The following is an 11,129-nucleotide window of genomic DNA, read 5'->3' on the forward strand; positions in this document are numbered from 1 at the left end:
TCTATCCTCTCTGGTGGGGGAATGTAACTAAGTACATTTACTCAAGTACTGTACTTAAATTGAATTTTAAATTACATCCATATTATATTACTTTGTAGTACTACTCAACTTTTTACTCCACTACATTTGCTTGACAGGTACAGTTACTAGTTACTGACAGGGACAATTTTACTACACAATGGTTACTTTTACTTTTCATACTGATAACAGTTGGTAATACATAACAAGTTTTAACAACACATTTTATCGCAGATGACATGTTTTACTCACTAACTGCATAATACTATCCTTTTAATAAACAGTATATATTTCAGAGTAATTAAGTCTTATTCATAGAGGTTTTAGGATGGAAGAAGAGGTGGGACAGCGCCCTCTATTGATCAGTCACCACAATGGGCCACATACAGCCCAATTTGATGTCAAGTGGGCCTGACCTATAAAACCACTGCATTATAACATAAATAACAACACTTCTAAATGTTTCCTTTTTAGTGTAAAGAGGTTAAATTCTGCAAACAGTCACAATTACTGAACTAATAAACAAAACAGAAGAAAAAGTAAAATAGCACAATCTCAAGTGTCTCAGTTTTTCTACATTCAGTCATTTTACTGTCATGATATGCACATTACAATATACAGATCACAGTCCATCTACAAATGTACAAGATATTTATGTATTTCAAACTGAACAACAATATTGTATTTTACTCATAATATATTTTGCACAACATTCAGTATCTACTCATTTTTTTTTGCACTTTGCAAAGTCACCCTGTGGGCTAGACTGGACCCTTTGGTAGACTGGTTTTGGCCTAGGTTTAAAGTCCACCTCCAGTCATGTTTTAAACAATATAAAGTATAAATATAATATATTGGGGTTTTTTTGCCAAAATAACTTGAAATGCCTTGTTAAAATGTCTTACATATGCCCTGAAACGCTGAGAGTGTGTCCACTCTGCTGTCTCAGTGTCAAACATCACTACGACTTGAAAACCACTAGGGGTGTGTATCTCACTGACTGAGACGATTCGATACGTATCTTGATACATGTTCAACAATACGATATATTTTATAAATCTTTAAGTGGCCAACAATTCGGTTTGATACGATTCAGCTCTGTCACAATACGATACGATACGATACGATACGATACGATACAAGACAATGCAATGGGTCAGTCTTTACATTTTGATTCAATAATGCTACATTTGTAGAGTGCTGTTAGTTGCCAAAATATCCTGATAGTTTGACTAAATATAGTAACAGTAGAGACAGAGAGAAGGAGACATTACAGTGATGTTTATATCTTATTATGAGTCTCATGTGTAAATGAGATGAGATAAATGAGAAACTTAAAAACTGTTTAAAATATGAGTATTTTTGCAGTAAGATGATGTGCTGCTCTGTTTCATATGAAGAGTACTGATGGTTTTGATCAGTGTGGAGGAACAGTGAAGTGTTACCTGCTCTCACAGTGACATGATGTCTCTGTGGATCAGACTCGTGTCTCTGTCCTCTGCTGTCAGACACGTTTTACATAAATGATCTGTAGCAGAGTTTCTCATCTTTCTTATAAAACAAACTTATTCTTGGGCATTATTAAAGTTTGGTGGTGCGACGCGGTACAAAGAGTAAATGAAAAGGAGACACAGGAGAGGGAGGAGGGAGCGCTTGTTTTGTGAGCGCGGCAGCGGGCGTCCAGTTGGGTTGTGAAGATAATGTTATGGAGCATGCGCGACAGTCGTTTCGTCAGCTCTCGCGTTATTTTAGAGATGAAAACTGTAAAGCCTCAGGCAACCGATTCCTAGTCTCACGATAGTCGATCTATAGCTCTACAATCGATTCATATATCCGATATCCGGTCATATCGGTTTATCGTTCCCAATCCTAGTACAGACTGCAGAAAAACAAAAACATCCCTCTGAAACAAATTAAAGGAAAATGAAGAAATGCCAAACAATATTCCCCTCAGTTACCTTATGTCCTAACATAATCAGCTAAATTCATCAAAACAGATGAATATTTTTAGATAAAATCAAGTGAATTATCTGTGATACATCAAACAATGAAAGTTTAAAGTGACTGCAAAGACATTCATTGAACCTTGTGTCGGATCAGACTTGAGAAACACAAAATCTTCACTCTTGTACTCTGAAAGAAAACAATTTTTAAAGTACCTCACAAAGGAAAAAAGAAACAAATGTTAAATAACAATAAGCATTTTAGCTACATTACTTCATAACATAATCAACATGATAAATTCAACAAAACAAGCTTTGCAGACATTGTTTTAATTGAGCCATACATTTCTGTTTCAACATACTAGTGTTAACACAGCAACTGTGTACTGACTGAAGCTCTGTATCTTTTTGCATCAGGGGTTATAAAGTTATTGTAAGCACCCATCAGATGTTGTTTTACAGGAGGAAAACAGATTTCAGATTTATTTATTTATTTATTTTACCTATATTGGTAGCTGTACAATATGACTGGGACAGGATCTAAAAGGGTTAAAATGATGCTTTTCAGTTTAGCTTGCGTTTAGCAAACCAAGAATCTAATCAAATGGACACAGGTATGCAGAATTGGTATAATCGTACACCCAGAACCCTGGGTAAAGAGGCTCAGTGAATGTGGTGTAAAAGGTGTAGATGTGACTCAGTGTGTTAGCAGAGACTCTGTAGAAGGACAGCGTGCCAGCAGGCCAGTCAAGAAACACCCCAACTCTGCTCCAGTCACATTCAGAGCTACTTTGCCACACCTCACCGTTATGAAATGCCATACATGGGTCCGACCCGTAGGTGGTTTTGCCAAAAGCCCAGGATAAATTATTATTTCCAAGTTCAGCCTGTGAACTGCTATCTTTTCTTTCAACTCCCTTGTATGCAGCACATACGTAGATTGATTCAGGGTTACCATTACTCCACTCTACCTCCCAGTAATGGCACCCAGTCAACCCCTCTTTGCACAACACCTGAGGATGTTCATCAAACCTCTCTGGGTGATCAGGATAGTGCCTCCAGGCCCCACATGTTGCCTTCTTGTTTCCCTCAGACAGATGGAGGTAGCCGTTTGCAGTGTTTGGGTCCAGGTTGAGATCACAGGCATCTGATAAAGAGACCAAAACAAGATGTTAGAATTAGTCATTCAGATGGTCAAACCTTTTTCTGCTCCTCCAGAAACATGTTTGACTGTTTGTACAGTGTTTTCTTTAAATTAAAACAGCAGGGAAAATGACTTACACCAGATCACATCTCCCCTGTTTGTGATGTTCTCCACAGGAGGGATGTTTGGCTTTGAAAAGTCATCAGTGACCAAGATGCTGTTCTTGTAATGGTAGATGGTTGCTCCTGTGTACTTCTCATTTGCAACAGCTGCTATAAGGAACCGGAATCGACTGTTGTTCTTGAGTCCTTCAGCAATGTTGTGGAAAGCCTTGGCTTTTTCTCTCATTTTGATTACAACTTCACCTGAGTCATACCACGTGTATTCAAGGGTACATCCGAATTTAGGTGAATCCAAGTACTTGGCCTTTGCATCAAGGCAGGGGTCAGTACTCTCCAGGGAGGTGAAGACGAGGCACAGAGCATCTTCAACGCCTGCAGCAAGAACCTCTCTTTCCAGCTCTGACTGATTGTGGACGATCTTTGTTCCCTTCATGGTATCCACACAGGACCTGATGACGTTGATTTCTCTCTCTTTATGATCCAGCCACTTGGTCAGTTTTTCTTGACTGAATGGTGACTTGTCTCTGTCTTCAAAGAGTTGTACTACTGAGCTCTCATCTTCTTTACCTTCACGGATGAGGGGAAACTTCTTCACCATGGTCTGCTTGAGGTTAGATTCGTAGTTATCACATAACTTTTGGAACTCACTTAACTCTTCTTGAATCTGTGGAAGATTCTTGACCACTTCTTCATCCAAAGAATCGCTGCATCTCATTCTGATTTCCCTGAAATCTTCTAAAGTACTTTGCACCTTCCTCACTAGTCTGACACTGATCTCTCTCTTCAGCTCAGCAGCTCTGGAGTCAAAGTGTTTCAGTGGCATCAGCCAGACCTTCACTGGAACACTTTTCTCTCCATTTTCTCCCAGCAGCTTTGGAAGTTCTGCATAGGTCTTCACTGCATCTTCAAATGTTGTTGGGTTGCTGTTGAGAATGAAGTCTCCATAAAATTTGCAGGAGAATTTGTTGGTCAGTGCTTTTTCTTCATCAGTCAGCTTGATGTCAACTTGCCCCTCAACATTAAAATTGGGGATCTTCTTAATCACAGCTTTCATGCTGCCCTGGATCTCCTCAACGCTGCTGCTGTCTAACTTCTCACTGTCAAACACAAAGAAAGCATTTGCCCCATAAAGGATCCCTGTGACTACATGTGTTGCAAGGCCATTCTCAATCACATCTGTCTGCTGGGTGTCCACAGGTTTACGTTGAGACACTGACAACTGTTTGAAGTTGGTGGTAGCTTTGTACTGACACGTCACTCTGCTCTGATTCCTGAATTTCTTCGTATCATTCAGATACTTGGCAGATCCTTCAACTTCAATCAGTCCACTCATGAAACTGGCCTTCAGAGAAGCATCGACATCCAGCAGAGAGGACCTGGATTCAATGGAGTCAGATACAGAGATTTCAAATCCACTGCTGTGATGAGGAGTTTCACCTGTTTTCCCTTGGAGAGTTTTATCATCCCACAGTGTCAAACCTACAGACGTTGGAAAACATCATTAATATGATAAAACACAAAGTTAATCATAATCATTTAGATTTCTACATGTTGCAGATCCTTTTCATGTTCGCAGGTTTTTTAAACAGATAATATTTAATGTTTAATCAGTTGTGGACATGACCCCAGTTAATAAAGGAATTATGGTAGGGTTTCTCATCAGGGACAGTACAACCACCCAGGGGGTGTTCACAGATGGTCAGGGGGCACAGGAGGCAGTATTTCTGAAAGAGGGACATTGAGGTGTTCTTGCAGACTGCTAGACAGCAGTGTGGTGATCTAAATTCACTGTTCTGATTTCATAGAAAAGTTTTTTTTCTTTTCATTCAGATGTTATGCATATGGTTGTGTGTTCTTTACAGTGACAGGTTTCCTCAAATGATATTTTTTAAAAATGTATTGAATTGCAGTCCCTGTATTGTGATATGTATCCTGTCACCAGATTCTTGCCAATACACAGCCCTAATAACAACATAGTCTAAGTCTTTGACTTACCCGGGATGAGTTGATCTTTCCAGGCATCATAGAGCATTCCCAGGGTGAAAGGTCGACCCAGAGCAGCGACTTCTATGATGTTCGAGTCCATTTCTCCAACCTATTGAGAAATGAGTAAGTAGCACTCAGCCTCAGTACTTAATTCACACTGTTTTAGGAAGTTGGATTGTCAAGTTTATCACAGTGGGAGTCGACAGTGTTGCGTCACACAAACAGGAGGAGACAGAAAGACTGACAGTCTCCAGTTCTCTTTTAACAGAATACACACATTTTATATTATTATATCTAGATGCTTCCTCACTGTAAATGACACAACATAGCCAATAGTAGGTAGGTTGCTATTAGCTAGGGTACGATATGATACGATACAAGACAATGTGTCAGTCTTTACATTTTGATTCAATAATGCTACATTTGTAGAGTGCTGTTAGTTGCCAAAAACTCCTGATAGTTTGACTAAATATAGTAACAGTAGAGACAGAGAGAAGGAGACATTACAGTGATGTTTATATCTTATTATGAGTCTCATGTGTAAATGAGATGAGATAAATGAGAAACTTAAAAACTGTTTAAAATATCAGTATTGTTGCAGTAAGATGATGTGCTGCTCTGTTTCATTTGAAGAGTACTGATGGTTTTGATCAGTGTGGAGGAACAGTGATGCTCTGTGTTACCTGTTCTCACAGTGACATGTCGTCTCTGTGGATCAGACTCGTGTCTCTGTCCTCTGCTGTCAGACACGTTTTGCATAAATGATTTGCAGCAGCGTTTCTCGTCTTTCTTATAAAACCCAAACTGACACAGACACAGGAGAGGGAGCGCTTGTTCTGTGAGCGCGGCAGCGGGCGTCCAATTGGGTTGTGAAGATAGCATGCGCGACAGTCGTTTCGTCAGCTCTCGCGTTATTTTAGAGATGAAAACTGTAAAGCCTCAGGCAACCGACTCCTAGTCTCGCGATAGCGGATCCATAGCTCTACAATCGATTCATCTAAGGATTTGTGGCTGATTACTATCAATTGGGCAGTCTGCCACCCATAGACATATATACTTAGACGCCGCATAATGGACACAACTTCACAAAGCGCCTTTCTACAAAGTGATTTAAATTAATGCCCTTTATTCACCCATTCACACACACACTAATATATTTGGGAAACAAATAGGCATCAAAAACAACGTATGTAACTTTTAATGTGATGATTATAAATGTTTATTCCTTATATGTTTAGGATATATAAAGAATAAACCAACATATGTATTTTTCTAATGTTTTTATGAGTTTTTACAGCTATCAATGTACATAACACTGTTATTGTGATGATAAATATTGAAATATTAATATTAAACATCTGTGTTTATAGTAACCAGATCCTAAAACGTAGATGTGACAGGTTGGTTTTCTGAATAAAGAGCATGGACGTTTAAATTTAACTGATTTTGATTAATCATTTTGATATTCAGTGATGACATATTACACATATATACATACATATATCTGAACATATATATATATCTATCTGTACAGGGGGGCATTGATGAACATATATTAGGGGTGCAACAGATCGCAGTTGCCCTATACGGATCGCCCTCTACGGTTCGGCACGCATGTGATCCGCGGTCCACATGTGAGCATCATAGTTAACCGTCACTGTTACTTTTGTATAAGTTATAATACCTGAAATCTCAATGCAGAGTTGCAGTGAACAGACAGGACAGATGCTGCTGTGTGCAGCTCATCTCTGATTTAAAAGCCGTCACATCACCTTGAGTGAAATCCAGACCATAACTTTTTTCACTGATGTAACTCTGCTATCACCAAAGAAACAGATCATTAAACTGTGATGTTCATTGAAACTTTGGTGATATCAGCTGTCTTAACTTCTACACAGCTCCTCTCTGCTCACCGGTGCAGCTCTGTCTGTGACACAGTGTGTCTGCTGATTGATCATGACTTCTAACCAATCAGATGTGCTGCTGTAGGCGGGACATTGAGCCAGACTACAGAGCGTAGTTGTGTATTATACTGTACGGTGTATAATGATCTAATATATTTATAGTATATACATAGTACAGCACTGTATAAGTTTGAAGTTTTCAATATTATTACCATTATCATTACTATTATCATTATTATTACATTACATAACTATGGTGATAATTATAGACAGACAAAGATCAAAGACAAGTGCATTTTTAAAATAATTTAACCCTAATCCCACCACTTTTTTCTTTTTTGCTGATCCGAAAAATGATCCGATCCGTGACTCAAACCCGTGATACAATCCGAACCGTGAATTTTTTGATCCATTGCACCCCTAATGTATCTATACAACTATACAACTACAGTCTCTCTCTGTGTGTGTGTGTGTGTGTGTGTGTGTGTGTGTGTGTGTGTGTTTGTAAACTGAAAACCTTGGAAAAGAATGGTCTGCATGAATGAATAAGGCATATTCTCTGTTCGCTCTTGCCACAATCCAATATGGCGGCGACATATGATTCAGGACTCAGTGTGGCATCTACGTAAACCACCTGTCCAGATGCTTTATCGGACATGTCAAGACATGTTTGAGCCACCAGAGACAGAGGATGTTTTTTTTTTAATTCTGTGTCCGGTTGTTCAAAGTGAAGTGAGCTGAAGTGAACTGCTGGGCTGATTTGGACTGAGAGAGTTGCAGGGCTTATAGTGTTGGGCACCATGGCTCCAGCACGTCAACAAGCCATGTTTCAAGTCCACCGAAAAAATTGTGAACAACAGTTTAATGGTCTAACTCCACAATATAGTTCTATATAGTTCAGTTTTCATGTGTTCAGCAACTATTTTCTAACATGTATAATGTGTTTAGAGGAAAAACTCTGAGTTCCCTTTACAAACCACCTGTTTGAGTCCATTTACTCTGCATATCTATCCAATGTTGAAGGAAGATCCAGATTTCTGAAGGATTACATGAACAGAGTACTATAATACCAAGTGGATAAAAATGTATTAGCCTAATACTAGCTGATATCACTGAGGTACGAAGCTTATAATGCTAACAGAATATAGACTAATTATCTGGAGCTCATCTCAGTGTCAGAGATCAGTGAGGAGTTTTCTGAGCTGGACGTGCTGCTGACCCACAATCTGAGTGAGCTCAGTAACCAAATCTGTCTCAACACACACTGCTGGCCTCTCCAGACGCTGTCCTGAGGTGTCACGCCGCCCGTTCATCGGCGTCTGGTTTCACTGGGAAACTGGAAACCACTGACTGGTGACTGACAGCTACAAGCAGTGACATGCTGGACAATAGGTGTCACACACAGTTACCCACACACCTCTTTACACCTGGCTCTGGTGTGATCAGACATGGGGAGTAATTGATTACATGTAGCACAGTTGTGTAATTAGCATACAGAAAAAACATAAGTGGATTCAGCAGTCACAGAACAAAAGGACATAATCAGATTATAGATACAGTATATTTAGTAAGAATTTATGTTTTGCAGGCTTACAATCATTAAACTGACAGTTCTGCCTTCACCTGTGAAAATACTATCATCATCTGAGAAGTCAACATCTAATTTAAATAAACAGGTAGACAGACCAACTGCTAACGTTAGCTACACAGACCAACTGTTAATGTTAGCTACACAGAAAAATGGCTAACTTTAGCTAAACAAACCAACTGCTAAAGTTACTCTGACCAACTGCTAATGTTAGTTACACAGACAGACTGCTAGCATTAGCTACACAGACCAACTGCTGCAGTTAGCTGCACAGACCAACTGCTAATGTAAGCTACACAGACCAACCACTAACATTAGCCACACAGACCAACTGCTAATGTTAGCTACACAGAACAATGGCTAACTTTAGCCACACAGACCAACTGCTAAAGTTAGCTGCACAGATCAACTGCTAACATTAGCTACACAGAGCAGTGGGTAACTTTACCAACACAGACCCCCTGCTAAAGTTAGCTACACAGACCAACTGCTAACATCAGCTACACAAGACAATGGCTAACTTTAGTTAACTAGACCAACTGCTAAAGTTAACTACACAGACCAACCACTAACGTTAGTAACACAGACCGACTGCTAGCATTAGCTACACAAGACAGTGGCTGTGTTTAGCTACACAGACCAACTGCTAAAGTTAGCTACACAGACCAACTGCTAACATCAGCTAGACAGAACAATGGCTGGCTTTACCTAATAAACCAACTCCTAAAGTGAGCTACATAGACCAACCTCTAACATTAGTTACACAAACCAACTGTTAACATTAGCTACACAGACCAGCTGCTAATGTTAACTACACAGAACAATGGCTAACTTTAGCTTAATAGACCAACTGCTAAAGTTAGCTACACAGACCAACTGCTAACATCAGGTAGACAAAACAATGGTTGGCTTTACCTAATAAACCAACTCCTAAAGTGAGCTACACAGACCAACCTCTAACATTAGTTACACAAACCAGCTGTTAACATTAGCTACACAGACCAGCTGCTAATGTTAACTACACAGAACAATGGCTAACTTTAGCTTAATAGACCCACTGCTAAAGATAGCTACACAGACCAACCGCTAACATTAGCCACACAGACTGACTGCTAACATTAGCTACACAGGACAGTAGTTAGCTTTAGCTACACAGACCAACTGCTAATGTTAGCTACACAAACCAACCACTAACATTAGTTACACAGACCAACTGCTAACATCAGCTACACAGAACAATGGCTAACTTTGACTAATAGACCAACTGCTAAAGTTAACTACACAGACCAACCGCTATCATTAGCCACACAAACTGACTGCTAACATTAGCTACACAGGACAGTAGCTAGCTTTAGCTACACAGACCAACTGCTAGAGTTAGCTACATGGAGCAATAGCTAACTTTACCTACACAGACCACCTGCTAATGTTAGCTACACAGACCAACCACCGGCATTAGTTACAGAGACCAACTGCTAACTCAGCTACACAGCAATCCTGTTAGCTTGTTAAAATGTCAACACTACTACTAGTACAACCACTTCTGAAAAATATTTTGAGACTGTAGGTGCTGCTGCTGGTGACCAGAATGGTCTAAGACACAAGCCTCAAAATAAGTGTGAATAGCATACCTAAGAAAAGAACATTTAAATGTATATAATTACCATTATTAATCTAAACGTGTCTTTGTGCATAAATAAGGAAGAAATAGCTGAACAAACAATCAATAAACCTACAACATTATATGAGGCTAAACAATTTCACAAATGACAAAAAAACAAACAAACAAACAATAATATACAGTTGTAATACTGTTCCTAAAAACAACAACATTAAATCACAGAGAATAATCTACTCAAAATTCATCCAAATCACACATTTTACACACACCTCCTGTAGTTACTGTGTACTATTATTGTTTTTCATTGAATATAATGAGACATATCCATAACACACGTCATTTAGTTAGAGGTTGTCAGTTTACTGATAGAAAACTGGTCCTTTAATGAACCATTGATGTAGACAGTCTGTCCTGCTGAAGTAAGAACATGTCCTCATCACATGAAGACACAGCAGCAGTGTGAAATGGAGCCACATGTCCACTAGAGGACAGCAGCACACAACTTACAACATCCAGAAAACCCAGAGGTCCACCAAGTAATCATCATATGACATGTCTCTGCAGGCTGAAAGCATGGACATTAAACAATGCACTTTAAATGTTTACTCTGTAAACCACAATCAGCTTTAGTGCAAGGAATTTATATTTGTATTTTGGTGTATAACAATAAACATAGTAAGAGGAAGATAAAAACCAGACAAGAATTTACTGGAATCAACTAAAATCTGGGGATGGGTGGGATGCAGTGTTGTTATTAGTTAACTGGAGAAGATGGGACTGCATCATCCTGTGTGAACATGATT

The 11,129-nt window shown here is 39.2% G+C and overlaps 1 protein-coding gene across 1 annotated transcript; it reads right to left on the minus strand.

Annotated features, from left to right (window-relative positions):
* Positions 1-1,633: 1,633 nt before the first annotated feature.
* On the minus strand, positions 1,634-6,060 carry LOC146312649 (stonustoxin subunit beta-like). Its single transcript, XM_084738600.1, has 4 exons — positions 5,897-6,060; positions 5,223-5,322; positions 3,243-4,706; positions 1,634-3,108 (listed from the first exon to the last, which is right to left on the minus strand). The coding sequence occupies exons 2-4, from the start codon at positions 5,311-5,313 to the stop codon at positions 2,558-2,560; spliced, it is 2,106 nt and encodes a 701-aa protein (XP_084594726.1). The 5' UTR covers positions 5,314-5,322; positions 5,897-6,060; the 3' UTR covers positions 1,634-2,557.
* Positions 6,061-11,129: the final 5,069 nt, after the last annotated feature.

This window comes from Lutjanus erythropterus, chromosome 16 (genome assembly GCF_056507025.1).
Source record: "Lutjanus erythropterus isolate fLutEry1 chromosome 16, fLutEry1.hap2, whole genome shotgun sequence".
NCBI lineage: Eukaryota > Metazoa > Chordata > Actinopteri > Lutjaniformes > Lutjanidae > Lutjanus > Lutjanus erythropterus.